Here is a 19434-nt window from a genome sequence, read left to right as displayed (position 1 = left end):
CATTTATATAAATCTTTATGGGTTCTCACTTGCAATTTTCATTCCTTGCTTCCTTGTAAATTGGACAGGTTGCCATTTACAGGTAGATTTGCCCTACGCATGAGATTGTCATTACACTTATTTCATTTAGTGGCTTGGTAGACATTTTTCCTTTGCAATTCCCCTCTACCCATATATGACTTCCGGTAAAATAGACACAAATTATATAATGAAAAAATTAAAAGGTGTGATGTGCTGAGGAGATAAACAGCTATAAGCCACTTGAATGATCTGGAGACTTCACACAAACACATACACAAACCCACACCAATCTTAGAGAAGATGAGAGCGGATAAAGCCTGGATTGAGAAGACCTGAAGAGAGGCCTCCTTAGAAGCCCAGGAAGAATGTCCTACCTATCCATACTTCAAGGCCTGGATTTCTTGTGTTTCCTTATGTATCACAGAATGCGAGTGGCTCTTAGGCTTTGAATTCAGACCATGGTTATCAATCATGGCTACACAAACATATGCCACAAAGACATCTGAGGACTATCTCAAAACCCATCAGTGGCCTTAAGAGCGCTGAGCAGTGAGGTGCGTACCTACAGCTGTAGTTGGGGTATCAGTCTTGCAGGTACCCTCAAAACATGCTGGATGGATAAAACCTTGCACAAAATGATGGAAACTGGGGCAGTGTGACATCTAGCTTATCCAACAGTTCAGCAGATAAAGTGCTCGTCTGGACAAGGAAAAATTAGGCTCTGCTGTCTGGGCTGTAGCGTGAAGTGGTGAGTGTCTCCAATCACAGGATATTCTGCGAAGTTAGTCGAGTGGCTAAAATCTCTCACATCTTTAGCTCTATGTCCACATTCCAATGAAAATCCTGTTACTGACGGCTTTTAAAAGCAAATTCTTGGTAGGAAACATGCACTGTGTGGCTGGGTTTTTGGAGTGTCGCTGAGTAGCTTTAATATTGGTTTTGGTCACAGATTCCCTTGCTTGTATATTTGGTGTCAGCTCTCAGACACTCAGCTGGTCAGAACGTGAAGGGGCTGTGGCTTCGCCCAAATATGTGTGTCGTCATGTAATACAACTGCGATTAACGTGAACTTTTTGGTAGTGAGTTATACTTCTATGACATGGCACAAAGCGGTAATTTCCCAACATCTCTGCTGGGAGAAGAGCCTTGATGCTCATGTATAGCTTTAAACTTGTCCATCTCCCGCTTAGCTGCAAAACTGAGACTTTGTGTATCAAGAGTTACTTCCTTTGTTACTCAGCTCTTGACATGTGCTGTTTAGCTGGGCTCACGTGGGATTTGGTGTTGCGCTTTTTTGCCAGCCTAAACATTCTCATTCGGTTTGTTTCACAATGCATCAAATAAAGAGAGTTAATGAAAACCTTACTCTAGATTAGTTACACAGAAGAACAGTAGCATTGATCTTGGGATTGCCCGCAAGGGACCTTTCTGTAACCTTCCCAAAGCTTTGAATTACTCACGTGACAAACTCTGGAACACCTTTTGCTTTCCTCTGAATGTTGTATTATGCCGGGATTCAGGAACTTGGGACGGGTAGGAGCCAAATGAGTCTGGGAGCTGAAAGCTTATTTTGGTTATTTCCGGAAGCCTTTTTTCCACTCCATCTCCTTTGGAAACTGGGAAATAAAGTCATTTCAAGGCTTTTAGCAAATTTAGGAAGAAGGTATCAGGGTTCTTTTTTCAATTAGGACCCACCCACTTTTGCTGCAGATAATTCATAGATTTCTGTTGACAATACAGCTTGTTAACTGCCTGAAACAAGGCTTGAACTACTTCAAAATAAACTTTTGAGGAGAAGAAACCATGTAGGAAGAAGTACCATATCACTTTACCTAGGAGCAGTAAGCAGAGTATATTGAGCAGGACAGAGGCTGTACAAACACAGCTATGATGTCTCCTGTGGCCAAACTAGCCTGTTCATTGCTAGTGTGGAATATCTCTGCACAGTCCTGTGTGACAGCCACGTCACTAGTTAGCCTTTGATTAGGGCTCTTTGCTCACATCCGTCCAGCTTAGCCTCCATTGTCCTTCTCAAGGCTGTTTATGACAGAAATCTCATCATTCTTGAAAGATAAACAAAAATTTGAAGTCTAAGTCTTAAACATGTACAGATGTCTTGCTGATTGCATGACCGATATACGTCATTGAACTTCTGACCATCTGCCCATGTTTTATTGCTGTAAATAAAAAGCTCTGCACTGCAGAAAAGCAACAGTTCCGTGTTACATAAGCGACTGCCCAGTTCCATTCCACCCGGGCACACACCTCCATGTTTTTCTTCAGATGTTTCAACTTCATGGACCACAAAAATCCAAAGAAAGGCTGTAAATCCCATGTTATTCCTGCTCTTGACTGTAAACCTTTGAAACAATGGGGATTTCAGCCTCCACATTGAAATCTCTTCAAAGAGGAAGAGCAGTGAAGTGTTCAGAAAAGATAATGCTTTTTTTTCATTGCTGCTCCATTTCCCCGTACTAACCTTTGTTTTAAGAACATCTCATGGCTATAAACTACAGAGATTTTCTTTAGACTTGAAAATCATCTCATCATATTCTGTGTGAACATAATATGAGGATGAAACTTTTTACCAGCTACATACTTCCAAATCTTCTTGCTTATTGTGAAGGTTGACTCATGAAATTCAAGAGGGCCAAGTGAAAGGCTCTGCACATGGGTCAGGGTAATCCCAAGCACAAATACAGGCTGGGTGGAGAATAGACTGAGAGTAGCTCTGAGGAGAGGAATCTGGGGGTGTTGGTTGATGAGAAGCTCAAAATGAGCCAGCAACATGCACTTGCGGCCCAGAAAGACACCCACATCCTGGACTGCATCAAAAGAAGCATGGCCAGCAGGTCGAGGGAGGTGATTCTGCCCCTCTGCTCTGCTCCAGTGAGACCCCACCTGGAGTACTGCGTTCAGCTCTGGGGCTGCCAACATAAGAAGGACATGGACCTGTTGGAACGGGTTCAGAGGAGGGCCACGAAGATGATGAGAGGGCTGGAGCACCTATGCTATGAGGACAGGCTGAGAGAGTTGGGGTTGTTCAGCCTGGACAAGAGAAGGCTCCCAGGAGACTTTATAGCGCCCTTCCAGTACCTAAAGGGGACAGGAAGGATGGGGAGGGAATTTTTATGAGGGAGTGGAGCGATAGGATGAGGGGTAATCGTTTTAAACTGAAAGAGGGGAGATTTAGATTAGATCTTAGGAAGAAATTCTTGACTGTGAGGGTGGTGAGGCACTGGAACAGGTTGCCCAGGGAAGCTGTGGCTGCCCCATCCCTGGAGGTGTTCAAGGCCAGGCTGGATGGGGTTTTGAGCAGCCTGGTCTAGTGGGAGGTGTCCCTGCCCATGGCAGGGGGGTTGGAACTAGATGATCTTTAAGGTCCCTTCCAACCCAAACCATTCTACGATTCTATGATTCTAAGGTTGAGGGGGAAGAATAGGGTCACCAGGGCATGCTGCTTCATTTGTACTACAAGAAAGGCTGCCTTCCCCTCCTCAGTCATTGGATAACTTCCTAGTTGGATAGAAGGATATCCGTTTTATACATCAGAGACTCAAATCCAGCCCTGAAACAAAACTTTTAACTAGCAGAAGTTCTGTGGCCTCAAATCAGTTTGCATAGACGAGGCAAGGACTTCATAAGGATGGAAATGAAATGGCAGGTAATTTCTGTACTCCTCTGCTGGGACAATATTAGATGTCTTCCCTGTCCTGCCCTGTGGACAAATAAACCGCCTGTTTCCAGAGCTGTCAATCAAGAACCTCTCAGGGTAGGAAATGTGTTTTAGAGAACTTCTGCTGTTGAGCCACCATCTGGCTTCCTTCTCTGTTGATATGTTTTATTGTGCAAAACGTGTTTTGAATATCATCCTGCAAAGCGGTTCCTGCCTTGCAATTCTTTATTAAACAAATCAGCCTTGGACTGGTGGCATGATGTTTATCCATGGCTGTTCATCTTCTGATGAACAGTGCAGATTCCGCCCTGATGAGACTTCGGCTGTTTTGTCTCCATCTAACCCAGTGACAAGTTCCACCAAGGTGACAGCCACTCAGAGTGAGGGGTAGAAATGACATCCTGAAATGAGATTCGACTGCCTGGCAAATATTTGCTTTCCATGAGTAATATATGTCCTCCTTAGGCTTCAAGGACAAGAAAAGGTTTTTTTGCAAACATCACCATCCTTTATCAACCAGTGAACTGTAGAGCTAGAGATGCAGGTTTTTCTTGAAGGCGGGCTCCTCTGCCATTGAATGTTAGTATTATTTGAGAAGCTTATTTCTGGGATAGGGCCAACTGCAGAGTGGTTTTGGAAAGTTCCTTCTTAGAAAGTCCCAGACACAACATCTGCACAAGCTGACTCCATGGGCAGAACCAGCTGAGGAAACTCAGAAACCCTCATGCATTCAATACCATCATACTCTACAATGATTTTTACTATGAAATATTATCTCTTTTTCTTCCTGTTCCCCATCTTAGTTTATAACAGGCTTCTGGGATGTCCTGGGATTTGTGTGGTTTTTTGATGGAATGCCAGGCTCTAACAAAATCCCTTCGGTCTCTATTTTTAATCCTATTTTATGGTCTTCTGTTGCTCCACTCCTGCTCCTCTCAGAAGCGTACCGTGTCTCTCCCCTGTGAAATGCAAGTCAGCTTTTAACGTCAGCAACCAGATCTGCAGAGTGTACAAGTTTTCCAACCTCCTCCCCAGCCACGAACGGCCTAATCAGCTCTATTCAGTAAGGAGCCGTGGTGAAAACAGAAATGCAGCAGAGGGTTAATTTTTAAATATAACACCTCTCATACGAGAACCGTTTTTTGGGGAAGGTTACAAAGAAAAGAGAAAACTTACCTGGTTAAGTGTATAATACTATTATACAGAGCTACTTCAGAGCAACTACTTAAAATGAATCTCTTTCTGGTCTTAGAGTTCTGGAGTAGCCCTTTAAATTCATAGCCTATCTTTTTCCAAATTAACTGGTCTTCGCAGACAAGCCCTCGGCTAACGTATTCTAAAACTCTAAAATAGACAAACCAGTGTCGACGCCAATGCCCAAGGGCCTAACTCAGCCAGCTTTTCACATTAAAGGCATTATGCCTTTTCTGCATCAGACTTTTAAAATGTATCAGCTAATATGTGCTAATGACACGCATTTAAACCCTAGTCTAGACAAAGCCTGTGCGATTGCCCTCTGAATGCTTGATGCGATCAGCCAACATCCTGACAGCGGATCTGATTACCCTGTTTTAATCACGCAAGGCTATAAACTTCATAGAATTTATCCAGTCTTTCCCCGTAGCAAAGAACAAACCCTGAAGGCCGCACACGGGATCTAAGCCCCAAAATACCCCCGTGGGGTGAGACTTTTGCCCTTGCACAAACAAGCCTGTCAATGAGGATGGAAAAGCCAGGCTTTAGCATACCGAAACGCATCTATGCAGAGGAATCTGTTACACCCAAAGGATGAAGAAAACCACCTAACAGCCATTTACTTGGACTCCTGCTTGGACATTTGTGATTAGCTCATAGTCTGATAGGAATCACAGAATCATAGAACGCGTTGGGTTGGAAGGGACCTTTAAAGGTCATCTAGTCCAACCCCCCAACAGGAGGGGAGGAACAGGAATAGGAGGCAAAGAGCTGAATGGGAGCAGAGATGTGCCTTCACGTCTGTACACAGCGTTGATCCGATTAATTCACCTAACAGCTTTTCTCTGCGCTTTTTAAAACAGCTGTTGAAAAATCAGAAAGGATATTAAAAAAAAGGATGCAATGATTCGAGGAAGAGAAGAGAAATGCTTTATAGCAAAACACTTAAAAGCTCAATCTGTTTAGTTTATGGGAAAGAATACTGAGAAGTAAATAGACTACAATATACAAATATCTTCACAGGGAGAAAATATGCGGTACTAAAGGATTATTTAATCTTGCAGAGAAAAGCAAAACTGGCTAGAAGCAGCCAGAAAAAATCAAGTTAGGAAGTAAGGACACAATTTTGACAATGATAATCTCTTCTAACACACTATCAAGCAAAAAAATATCTTTTTCATCACTTGATAACTTTGATTACAGCTCGATGCTTTTATGGGAAATGTATTTTAATCCACCATATGCTATTGGGATCACTACAGAATTAACTGTGACACGGCGAAGATACGAGCAGTCCAAGTGGATGATTTTTTTTTTTTAGACTTCGGTGTTATGTATATTAAAGTTTATAAATTGGCGAGAAGTAGCTGCCAGCCAGAAGTGTGAGCAAACAGCTACAATATGGCTGTGGTAAGGACTGCAGGAGTGCTCTCTGTTAGGTTTAAAGCAATACCTATTTTTTTCCTCCTGCTGCCCCCCAAATATCCCTGTTGAGACGGAGTATGACATTGGAGTCAGCCCATTAAGTCTGAACAGGCACAATGTTTATTACCCAGTGCGAGGCAAAACACTTAATCAAAGGTACTCGTGAGTGTATCCATTTGATTTGGTTTACAAATTAGGGTTTCCACGTATTCAATGTAATGGGTTTATGTAGTCAGAGGATCTGCACCTTGTAAGCATAATTTCCCGATTTGGCTGCTTTTTCAGTTGACTTACTTGTTTTTGAAACGTTCAGTTTTGACTCAGTAAGTAAATAGTCGCCTTCTGCAGTCCAAGCAGTCACACCGACTGTGCTCTCAGAGAGTCTGGAAGAAGGAATTCCTCCAGAATGTGTCCTGATTTACAGGCACTTAATGCTAATAAATGTAGGAAGACTTCTTTTTTCCTGAGCATCTCAGCAGTTGCTTCCAGAGGAGACTGACTACAGAACAGAACCAGACAGGATTTGCTGCTGTTTCTACTTTCTTTCTGAGGGAAAAATTGGGGTGAAAAAGCTGCAGATCTTATCAGGGCAACCAGAGCGACAAGTCAAAGGACAACTTGTACCCTTTCACAGGAAAAAAAAAAAATGATAAAAGCCTCACACTTCGAATGCTGAACTCGGGGCTTTACTTTTTTAAGTGGACAAAGTGGACGTCAGTCCCGTATCGGACCTGGCTACTACTGGCACTAGAGGCACAAAAAGAATATATGTCCCAACCCAACCTATTCCTTTTCCCCTTCCTCTCCCCAAGCTTCGGTCCTCAAATCAACTCACATCAGCGCAGAACATTTTTGCCGTACTAAGACCGACTGTCAAAACCATTCTGATTTTAAATAAAACAATGCTTGCAAGACCAGAATTTTGACTTAAACAAACCACCCAGAATGCTCTTACAACAATTTTTCTAGCTTTAGATTCCACAGAGTTTACTGTACGTGACGGGTAGCTAAATGTAGCATGGCTTGATACAGGATTTTCTCTAAATCTCAGTATAGCTGTTCCTTAAGTGAATGTGATGCCCTGGCAGTTGTGAACGTGCAACTTTCAGCCGAAACGTGCACACTTCAATAAACAATTAGACTCCACTATGTGCAATCACATGAGGAGATATTAGAAATTTCCTTTTTAGTTATGAGGATAATGCAGTCTTCGGCAAACACTGCTGTCGCTTGTGGGCATAAAATGCAGTTTAACAGAGAGGTTACACTCATCTCCCTTGAATGTGCAGGGTGAAATGTACATTTGTCCAAGAGGCTTTGCACAGTGTATCTCTTAAGCCTTCAAGTGGGAATCAAACAGAGTGCAGTAAGAGGCTGGCCCTCTAAACTGATGAAAGTCAACCTTGCCACCACTCCAAGACAATTCAAAGCTGAGGATGAGCTGAAAGGCTCTCCTGGGAGGAGTTCAGGCCAACTGAGCTTATAACTCCTTTCCTTCCCTTGTTTTCTTTCCCACTATCGTTGTGAGGATCCTGCTAACCGTAAATAAATGACTGAGTCTTTGCCAAATGTGCATCCTCCTTCACCCTGACTTAGCTGAAGATATTTGCTTTAGGTCCTGCACTGCCTTATTTCACTAAATACCACTTGACCACCTCAACATCTTCCTTTTTCTGCAGCTGACCAAGCCTCTGTTCCAGTCATCAGGATAAAGTGACATACAGAAAGGCTAGTCTTCTTTTCCACCATACTGACTTCTTCTTTTATCATAGTTAAGTGGCATCACCTCATGTCATTTTCACAAGTTGCTTTGCTGTAGTGCCCAACAGTGCTAAGAAGAGCCCCGTCACCCACAGCCATAGCTCCCGGGGTTGACAGCCATCCTCTAGTGACACATTTCATATGGGGTACATCTTTCTGGGCTATGATGGCATCAGATGACTGACACTAATGCTCAGACAAGCTGGCTAAAGGGTGCTTCGCCAGAATTTAATGTTGGCTTGCAGAACATCACTGTCTTCTCCATATATCAGTAAGATACCTGCAAGAGATAGAATAGACTATAGACTATTTCTCAGAATCATGAAATGGTCTATGTTGGAGGGGACCTTAAAGATCATCTAGTTCCAACCCCCCCTGCCATGCGCAGGGACACCTCCCACTAGACCAGGCTGCTCGAAAAATTTCAGTTGGAAGAGACCTACAACGTGTACCTAATCCAACTGCCTGACTAATTCAGGGCTGATCAAGTTAAAGCATGTTATTAAGGGTATTGTCCAAATGCCCCTTAAACACTGACAGGCTTGGGGCATCGACCACCTCTCTAGGAAGCCTGTTCCAGTGTTTGTCCATCCTCTCAGTAAAGAAATACTTCCTAATGCCCAGTCTAGATGTCTTTCAAAGGTGGCTTCCTTGATATTCATCCTATTGTATCACTTCAGGATCGCCAGCTGCATCCCTCAAGGGTCACCATAAGGACATTTCATCAGCTAAGTGATGGAGTTGAGCATTTTAATCCACTTTCCCCCCAAACCACTGAGCACACAATGTTAAAGACAGTTCTGGGGCCCAAAGCTGATCCTCATGAGGATCCCCCCAGATTTCAAGGTCTCAGCTGACACGTTACAATATGGCAGGATGCCTACACGCCATTTATACTTAAAGTTTAGATCTTCTATGGTGGTATCTAAAGGCCAAGGAAGGAGATTCCCTTTTAGCTGGTGCCACACAAGAACTAAAAAGCCACTCTCCTAAAGCACTATGGTCTAGAGAGACATGAAAAACCCAGGAAGGAAAAAGGAAGAGAAAACGCATACGGAGCAAATCCAGTGATTAGGTTACAAGGACCTGTCAGTTTTACGATGTCTTCTGGCTATCTGGGATTGGAGTTGCTTAGTGGGAAAGGAGACGAGCTAAAGGGGAAAACAGGAGGACACAAGAGAAAAGGGATGACAGAATAAAATGAATAAGTACAGCATGAAGAAAGCTAAGGTGAAAGTTTTCTCACATCTCTTTTCCCCAGCCTAAGCGCCATCCATATACATTTATGTTACAGTACTTAAATAAGAGCTGTCAGACCTAACACATTTTTGCCTGAATTATTCATAAATCTGTATCATCACAAGAGAAGAAAGAGTTGTTATTTGTATTAAACTAGTTAATTTTCATTAACATAGCTAGCATATAATTACTAGCTTCACCCGAGTTACTTACCTTAACACAGATTCTGTAGCAATCATAATAGAGATGTATATTTTCTTTAAAAAAAAATTGTGTGTACTGGCTGAAAGCATAACTTTTTTCTCATAATAGACCTGCTAAGCCTCTTTCTTTTTCCCCTTTGTACACATTTAACATTTCATTTAATATTTCCACATTCCAGGTAGATGCCAGAAGAGAAATAGGTCCTAAAGCAGTAATCACTAACAGCCATGTAGGAGAGTTCCTTCATGACTAATTGCATTTGACATTAATTGCTGTTTATTGAAGACCCTGAATGAAACATCACTCTGACATGTATCTGGATACTCCCTCCATCTGTTGCAATTTGACATATTTCCTGCTGTTGGTGCCCCACTTTATAGGGCCACCTCTCTTGTGGCCGCTTCCTCTGCCTACACAGAGGTGTGACTTGGAGGGAGCTGCTGTGTCTCATCCAACACCACGCTAAATGCTGTACCGATGCAGTTCTCTAAAGTATGGCTCTGGGAGAAGTGATTCCTTCCATATTCATAGAATCGTAGAATCATAGAATGTGTTGGGTTGGAAGGGACCTTTAAAGGTCACCTAGTCCAACCCCCCTGCAGTAAGCAGGGACATCCCCAACTAGATCAGGTTGCTCAGAGCCTCATCAAGCCTGGCCTTGAATGTCTCCAGGGATGGGGCCTCCACCACCTCTCTGGGCAACCTGTGCCAGTGTCTCACCATCCTCATTGTATAAAGAACTTCTCCCCACTGTCTAAGCTAAACCTACCCTGCTCTAGTTTAAAACCATTGCCCCTCGTCCTGTCGCTACATGCCCTTGCAAACAGCCCCTCCCCAGCTTTCTTATAGGCACCCTTCAGGTACTGGAAGGCCACTATAAGGTCTCCCCGGAGCCTTCTCTTCTCCAGACTGAACAACCCCAACTCTCTCAGCCTGTCTTCATAGGAGAGATGCTCCAGCCCTCGGATCATCTTCGTGGCCCTCCTCTGGACCTGCTGCAACAGGTCCATGTCCTTCTTGTGCTGAGGGCTCCAGAGCTGGACACATTCTCCTGGTGTGTTGATGCACGCACTTTTCAGCTTTCACTGGGTCTTACAGGAGTGTTGGAGTACTGTGTGTTTGACAGTAAACCCTAAATGATAATTTACGGCAATGCCCCTGCTTAAGGAACGCCAAAAGTGAGTTATTCCATTCCTTCCCTGGCCAAAGGCCAGAAGCATTAGCTGGGAACTAGAAGGAGTAACAAATTGGATGCATCACGACTACCCAACACAACACCGAAAATGAGAAATTTGAAGGTGTGCATTTTTAACCTGGCTGCTTGTCTGAAAAAAATAAATGAAATCTGTTCAGCTAAAGAAAGCTCCATGCTGGTACTTCCTCTACCAATATTTTTAATGATTTTAATCTTAGCTAATATTGCAAGCTCTTTTTGATTACTAATTAATTTCACCAAGTTATCTGCAATTACCAGTTTAGGTAGGAAAAAGATAAAATGCGTGGAGACTTTTGCTGGATTGATAAAAATTCAAAAACATCAGAAGAAAAACTTGTACAAACAATATGGTAGAAGTCATATTTATTGATAAAAATTAATATATCTGCTATAAAATTTGTAACAGTAATGCAACTGAATATTTATTTTGATGCATAAACCTGAATGTTACATACCAAATACAATACAGTAACACTGGTTTCCTCCTTATTTACATGTTTATGAAAATTGATATGCAATCCATGTTAAAAGAACTTGTAATGGAGAATAGTTACATTAGAAAAATAATATTCTTGATAAAGCATTCTTGAGGACTCCAATCACATTTTCAGGCCTCTTTCAATAAGGCAAAAATCCCTGGTACAGCATATAACTTAATTTACAAAATACAATAACTTCAGACACATCTTCAAGTTTTCTTTTGGTATGCTTTTCCTCACTGCAAAATTACTCAATTTTCTTACTAAACAGAAAGAACTTTCAATAACGAAACTTAATGAGTTCTACTACATATTACATATACGTTGCTGTAGCTTAGCGACCATAACCGGGCAATCTTTCTCCTTAACCGTTTGCTCAATGAGCTTTTCTTAGATGTAGGACATGTAGTATTTTGAAATCATTATGACTGTGGTATCTTTCTTCAGTTTTCATAGGAAACAGATCTGTCACATTTTGAAACTTTTTTTAAAAATTTTATTTTGTTTTAGGAACTGGTGCACAAACTACATTTCCACTCACAAGAGAACGTCACAAATGTAACTAAAATTAGGCTTGGATAACTTTGAAAACATACTACTATGTGCCCAAACCCAAATTTCTTACTTTAATACTTTATAACCCTGCCATGCTCTAGGAATTCTTCTGCATAGCTTCATTACTAGTCACAGTCAGATAGTTTTAATTCCTTCAAAGGCACAAAACTTCCACCTCTTTTCCAGTGTTGCTCCTACACCAGTGAATTCTTGTTTAAACATGCGTGGCAGTCTCATCAAAAGCATTTCTATCTCATTTGCAGAGATCTGAGAAAGAAATAAAGGTAAAACTAAAGTGAGAAAGCTGCCCTGTAATTGGAAAGAGGAAACATGGAGAACAGAAATAAGGAGAGGGTTAAGGGGGTGGATTCCAGGCCAGATGAAAACCAACCAACCAGTATTATTTTTTTTAACCTTAGCCTGACATGAATTTCCAGACTCCAAAGCAAATGCAGATTCCTTGCAGGAACGATTCTGCTTTTGTAAGTGGGATCCCACTGTAAAAGAATGACAACTGCTACGTTGGGGCTGCTGCCACACAGTGTGGGATGAAGCCCATCTAAGCGGGGATACTCGTGCGGAGGAGGAAGAAGCAAATGGGACCTTATTCTTCCTTCTCACCCCGTGAGCTCTTGAATCCTCCTGGCTCCATCAGTTTTTCTCTTGAAAAAACCCAACACAGGACTTTCTTTTTAATCAGCTCACTTTTGTTACTTAGGGCTACCCTATGGAGCCACCTTCTCCCAGTTGGGCCCAGTTCAGCAGTCCCAGATAACTAGTCAGTAAAGTTCCTGACTCGGCATTACTCAGGGTGCTTTTTATGGTTTTGAAACCATAATGACTGACCATCTTTCTACTGGGAAAGATGCTTTTATTGCAAAAAACACTTTCACAAAGGCAGTAGGGAAGTCAAGAATGGAACAGCCATGAAAAGTGAACCATTTTATCCTACTGGTACTTCTTCTAAAGGGATGGTCATGAAAGGAACAGTAAAGAAATCTATGGGTTCTGCCTGTTGTTCACAGGTATCTCCATGGTTTGATAGGCTTCTCTGTCAATGATGTTATTTCTGCTTATTCATATTAGTAGGAGCCTTCCATGGTGAAAAGTTTTCTTGTTAAAACAGTATAGAAATATAAAATATGCTAATTATATCTCGTTCCGTCCAAGGGAGGCAAGAAAATATCTATCACCTCTTATTTTCCTGAAGAGGTTAGTGCAGCAGAAAGATTAAATGATTTGTTAAAAGGTGGCACCAAAAATCAGTGTGGGAGGCAGTCTAAAGCCCCAAAGTAATCAGGGCCATCTTTTACGTACTCTCATGGCAGTAACGGATAGCTGGTTACCTTTGCGCAATGTATCCGAGCTCTACACCAAGCCCTCAGGCCGCATGGGTACGCTGACCTTATCATTCCCGTTCAGGTGAGGAATGACAGGCTAACCATGGAAAGTAATTGAAATTAATCTCTGAGACTGCATCTCTGGATTGCGCTATTAAAAAGTAATTTGTTGCTACAAGCAGTTACTTCCAAAGTAAACCAGCGAGGTCAAATTTTGCGGCTCGCGTTTATTATGCAGCTGGTAGGTCGAGTGGTAGCTGCGGGGGCTGGTATGGTGGCACCTCGGAGAGATAGAGACGTGCTTCTTCCATGAAGGCTGTGTTTGCAAGTTAAGGGCTTGATGCCGGCAGCTTTGCAGGTGCCAACAGGTTGCTCACGTGCACAGAAATTGAAGGACAGAGCCCACAGACACACACAAGGAGGGACCACAGCAGTGGAGGGGGAGAAAGTTGAAGATCTCAGTGGGCAGAAGCAATGAGCAGCAGGGCTGGAGCCCAAGAGATGGCATTTTAAGTGATTGCTGTTGTCACTCAAGAGATACTCAGCTGGAGGGGCCAGTGAGGGGGAAAGCAGGTGAAATTTGGCCAAATGCTGTGTGTTGAGGAAGGGCTTGAAAGATGACTGAGGAGACTGGGCAGACTGCGTGCTGCAGGAACTGGGAACAAGATGAAAAAAGATGTACATGTGTCAGATCAGGGAATAGAGAAGCAGAAGAGGAATGGTTGCAGGTGTGAAGCTCCGGGCGTAGCTGGTCTTGATAAAATCAGATTTAAAATAAACAAACTTGAAATTCACCAGTTTCTCACCTCTTTCTACTGTCTTTATCCCTTACTGCCTTTTCATTGTGGGTAAAAGTGGACTGTAAAGCACTAGCAAGTCTGAGCTGTCATGGCCTGAAGATAGTGCCTAAGAACTTAATCATCCTCCTTCACTCCTCTACGCAACCTGTCTTATTTCCAGTGGGCTTCTACCTCAGAATCTCCTCTGCTTTTAGCTATACTTTTTTTCATAGAACCAGAGGAAGGATCCTCCCGGGGCGTGAAGCAGCCCATCAAAATAGCCCGCCACAGCAGCTGGAAGGTGACCTTGGCTATGGGTGGCATGGCTGGAGGATGTGTTCAGGAACAAAATGTTACCATGGTCAATAAGCACCACACAAGGAATGCCACTCCTGTTTTGAGCACAGGTGCCCACCACAGCTGCATCCTGACTCCAAGTGCAAGAAGATCTGGGCAAGTACCGCTTTCTCCATGTCCAGTGGAATATTGGAAGATGTGGATCAGAGCTGCGGCTAACCGCAGGGTGACCCCTGCATCTGCTAAGCATCTCATGCAGTCTAGCATCTTGCGGAGCTGTTGTTTAACACCTGGGAGTAGCATTCACCTGATCAAAGGTGGCTATTTCACAGCTGAGCTTCTCACCCTTGACTTGCTTAATATTCAGTGGAGAAGAATAGGCACTTTTGGGGCTTGATTTCATCTCACCCTACAGTTGGTACGTAAAAGTAAATCAAACAGTCTTATCCTACAGGTATTGGCTATGGACTGTGCAAACCGACGCATTAAAAAACACTTTGCACGCTGTAGTGTGTTGTGCTCAGTTTTGTGTCGGCCATGCCTTCTCTGAATGTAGCAATAGGGTCAGCTGATTCCTTTACGAGGCCCTCTCCGCTTCCATGTGGAGACAAAGGGTATGCTTCATGGGCCATTCATGTGTTCATGAACGTTCATGTTCAGTGCGACCCATGACTAACAACTTTTAGAAGAATAAGGAATCACCCCCTGAAACTCTGCACATTTTAATGGCCATGACTACACCTGCCTCTTGTTCCGCTTTCCGTCTCCTCAGCTGTATTTCAGGATCATGTATCATAAAATCAGGTGATAGTCTCTGCTATTTAAAGCTCTGCTCTTCCTTGCCACAAAGAATAGCTAAATAGCGCAAGGCAAAGACCTCAACACAAGCACGTGCACTGTAATTTGCGGATGAATAAAGACTGCAAACCCCCAGGCCCCATATCCCATTATCTTTCTAATGGAAACGCACGAAGAGTTTAACCTGCAGAAAAGAATAATACAATATTTCTATAGAGAAAACAGATTTTGATTAAATTTTTTTACCCTAGAGTCCAACTGCTGCATGTAAGACCAAAGATATTCTATATTGGCTCCAAAAGGGTGGACGTGAAGAAATGTGGATATGATACCTGTATTAAAAACAAATGCACACAAAGTGTTGAAATTACCTCAGACAATATATCATTAAAATAAGCAAAATAATTCTGAACAGTCTGTTCTTGCAGGTTTTTCAGTATGAATTATGATTCTTCTTTTTCTTACACAACCCAATAAACATAACAAAATGGCACATTTTTAATACAGTCATAATAACACGGTAAACACAATAGCTCATCTCCAGGAATGACAGCAGTTAGCAACTAAGTGACCAAGATAATATACTGATGAATAAAGGAATTTCTAAACAAAGACTTGCTGGAAGCATTTCAACTACCAATTTTATGCTTGATTTACCAATATAAAATTGTGGATATTGTAATGGTAAAATTATTGCTTTTTTCCCCTTCACTGGGTGCTCTGTTGTGAAAACGTTTCATATAATTGTGTCAGAAACCTCACTCCCTCAAATTTTTCTAGTAATTATGCTGATGCTGGTTATGAAAAGTGTTTAATCCATATTACCCCTAACTGCTGCTAAAGAAAACACAAATCCCGTGTGACATATTTACTTATTTACTTTCTCTTAAAAGACAGCCAGTTCTGTCTGTCTTCATTGTTATTTACAGGATCATTGTAAAAGGTATGGGAATAAAAATGGCTTAGGAGAAGTCAGGATCTAAGTCTTGAGATTTTTTTCTGCAGTGAAAAATCAAGTGACAGTGTAATAATGACGACCAGAGAAAACGAGATTTGGGGCACTGGAATTGCTATTAAAAACACTATCAAATTTCTCCTCTGCTAAACAAACAGTGAAAATACAAAATGGCATGTGTGTTACTTACTGTTTGGGGAGAGTTGAACTGTAAGAATCAGAGCAAATATTTTCAACTCTGTTTGGATGGGTTTCTTAGCTAAACCACCCCAGGGGAAGTTCCTTATATTTAAAGCATAAACACCAGGATTAAAAATGCTTACAAATGACAAAAATGGGTCACTGTATCTTGTGTACTGCAGGCCATACTGCTTTCTTGATGCTGAATGAATTAGGATAATCTTGGATTTCATTTTTCCCCAAATACTGGCCATGGTTGAAAATGATAAGTAAAATTTAACTCATTTTAGACTGGCTTTGCAAAGAATACCTTTTTTCCTCCCTCATTTTCCCCACAGCATTTACAAAGTTCTGATCCTGCAAAGGTAGGGGCATGTATTTAATTTTATACTACGGCGGGTCCTAGCAGCAGTTGCCTTCTTTGTGCTGTGCGTGACCGTGAGCGCAAACACAAGAGCTCTTGAAGCAAAAGCCAAGCCCACCACACTTGGATGGGCTGATTGGAAATCCAATTCGTATTCAAATCATATTTTACCACCGTCATTGCGTTTGTTATGTGTGCTCCCAAGGCTTTTTCAATTCAGGATGTTCAAAGCTAGCTCTTTCATATAACGTACATAAAAAGTCACTTGAAAATATTTTGTAGTTATGGACTGGAGTTCCATGGTAACTTTTGAGTATTTTTTTCTTGCATGCTCTTTTCCTCTAAGACAATATTGACTTTTGTAAAATAGAGACAACCTTAGTGAATGGATGGAGGCAGGGCCCATTCCTCCCTTGCCACGCCTGAACATGCCTCAGAGGAAGAGACAACACGAAATCCATCCTGAGCAATGTTTTGCCTTTGAACTGTAACAATGAGCCAGTTGTGGGGGCTTTATGACCAGTAACATCTGGACTGAGATTACACTGTTTTATCTGAGTGTGCCACTGGACAGCTAGTGGGTGGGACCCACTTGGGTACATCGCCACCACTTGTTACACTCAAATAATTAGTGACCTGGAAAATAAAAAGGTTTTATTCTGTTCTTTAAACCCCATCCTTGCTACCCTTCCCACAGAAGTTATCTTCGAACAGATCAAATACTCCCCGTTACAATTAAAAGTTCCAAAATTTATCATAACGAGCAAAATCAAATAAATTCATACATTTCTGCACGTCCCACTGTTCCACATCTCACCAGTCATGGGAAGTTTGTGCACTAAGCCCTTTAAACATTTAAACATATTCTTCACTTTTAAATGACCTTTTTGGTCTGAACTGTCTGCTTTCGTGCCCCAGCAATAAGCCAGCAACCTTCCTGGTGCTTAGCAGATGCAAATGAGTTGCATTTAAACACATTAAGGTAGTTTTTGGAACTATCACCTACCGGGATACCGCTGATTTTGTGAAAAGACCAAACCAAAGAAATGAAACCTGGCCTTTCGGGTCAGCGTTCCTGTTAATGGCAACCATGCCGTAGGGAGCACTTTGGACTGTGGGCCTTTAGGCTCCATGAAAACCTGCCCCACTGAAACCCAAATGCAAAGCATGCACGGATATAAATGGGGCACGTTCCCTCCAAGGGTAGCATGGTGCCTGAATGCCAGGTACCAGTTAGCTGGCCCACTGCCCATAAGCTTTAGCTTTCCGGGACTCTTTTAAGAGTTTATTTTACAGATTTTATTCTAGGTAAAGGATATGACAGTCCTTGTGGTATTCTTTATAAATATTCATATTGCTAATTCCCTCACCTAATGTCAAAAGCATAAATCTGGCTTGCTTAAAACATCCAGTATACACATTTTTTTTTTTGCTTGGTAGTTTGTTAATATTATTGCCATCCCCTTCTCCTTCACCATTTTGTGCAATAATCAGATAACAAGTTATACAATTCTAGCCTGCAAAATCTTGATATAAATAAAGTCTTCATACCTTCATGCTGCAAACCTAAACGCAGATCCTGCAATCTTCTTCATACCTGAAATTCTTTCATTAACCTCTGCAGAATTTTTCAGAAAGGATAAGTTCACTTGTATTTTAGGATTTCTCTTACTAAAAGCCATTATGAATCCAGATGAAGAATAAAAAAATATGTTGTTTGGGTTTGTTTTTTTTTACTTTTATTAGCACAGATGTATGTAAACACATATGCAAAACAAAAACTTGTTAAAAGGCATTTTGTTATCGAAAATCTTCTTTAGGATTATCTTACCTATTAATAGTGCCTCTTTCTCTGATTTTAGACCTGGGCTTCGTTTCTCTGAATTTTTTTCTCTGTCTTGGTTGACCAATGCTACTGTCAATACATTGATTTCCTATAAAGTTTAAAAAACAAAACAAAACAAAACAAAACAGGTGATCATGTAGATTTCATTTACTTCGATTAAACCTGTCTGCTTCCCTTCATCTCTGTAAGAAAGATCGTTACTTTAATTCACATCTAAAGACAAGACAATTATAAATAATTGATTTGCTTGCAGAATATTAAGACCCTTTTTGAAGTACCTTTATGCCAAGAGCTGCCGAGAAGAGAGATTTTGCTTGTGGAGTAAGTAATAACTTTTTTGCTAGCGCTTCTTCATTATAACAACTTGAAAGATGTGCTATAAAGTGTGGGGATGGTCAGAAAAACTCACATTTTCTAGCTATTAAAGCTGTAAACAAAGACCGCCTCTAGGGAACATGGATGGAAACATTCAGCTACAGCTATAAGAGTAAATTCAGCAGCCCCTAGCAATGTTTCTAGCTACTGGAGCAGAACCATCTACCCGGTTATACTCTTTGACCAGTGCCTGGCATGACATTGGCTCCTGGCCCAAACGATTTCCAGGCACGTTTTGGGGGTCAGCACATTTCAGGGACCATTCCTAACAGGTGGTTTGCATAAAGCTACCTTGTTTTGAGAACTGCCTTAAGGACAAACAAGTGAAGGCTCCTGCTTTGAGCTCCTTTTTCTGCAACCAGGTGGCCTGAACCATCCAAATCTCGGCCAAGCTATCACGCTCGATGCTCCACCAGAAGTACCCAGGCAGTTGTGCAACACAGATTGCTCTTCTCCTGGGTTTATGTGAAGTAAACAAATTAACTCTATTTCAGAGGCATGTAAGTGGCCTCAAAGTGCACTGCACAATATCCAAGCGTATACACGGGCTGTTTCCATGGAGCAACTGATATGCAGTAACTCGCTCCTTGGTGAGGCAGTGACTCACGCTTCTGCATCTGCTCTGCGAAATGCTCAGCAATTCCATGCAAAACCTCGGAGGCAGAGAGCATGGGGCTGGAGATATGGCAGTGTGAAGTGGGACTGTGCAGGAATGCCGCTCTTGTTCTGT

At 41.9% G+C, this 19434-nt stretch overlaps 1 protein-coding gene across 9 annotated transcripts in view; it reads right to left on the bottom strand.

Moving 5' to 3' along the window:
- Window positions 1-11084: 11084 nt before the first annotated feature.
- ENOX1 (ecto-NOX disulfide-thiol exchanger 1) overlaps window positions 11085-19434 on the bottom strand; it is a 380407-nt gene continuing 372057 nt past the window's right edge. For all 9 annotated transcript variants that reach the window (XM_054206709.1, XM_054206718.1, XM_054206658.1 and 6 more), the window contains 3 exons: window positions 18315-18417; window positions 15231-15316; window positions 11085-12037 (listed from right to left, as the gene is read on the bottom strand). In XM_054206709.1, coding sequence (XP_054062684.1) covers window positions 11906-12037; window positions 15231-15316; window positions 18315-18417 — 321 coding nt within the window. In that variant the 3' untranslated portion in view covers window positions 11085-11905. The remainder of the gene's footprint in view (window positions 12038-15230; window positions 15317-18314; window positions 18418-19434) is intronic.

The sequence above is a fragment of the Rissa tridactyla genome, chromosome 1 (assembly GCF_028500815.1).
Source record: "Rissa tridactyla isolate bRisTri1 chromosome 1, bRisTri1.patW.cur.20221130, whole genome shotgun sequence".
NCBI lineage: Eukaryota > Metazoa > Chordata > Aves > Charadriiformes > Laridae > Rissa > Rissa tridactyla.
This window is presented reverse-complemented; position numbering and strand designations above follow the sequence as displayed.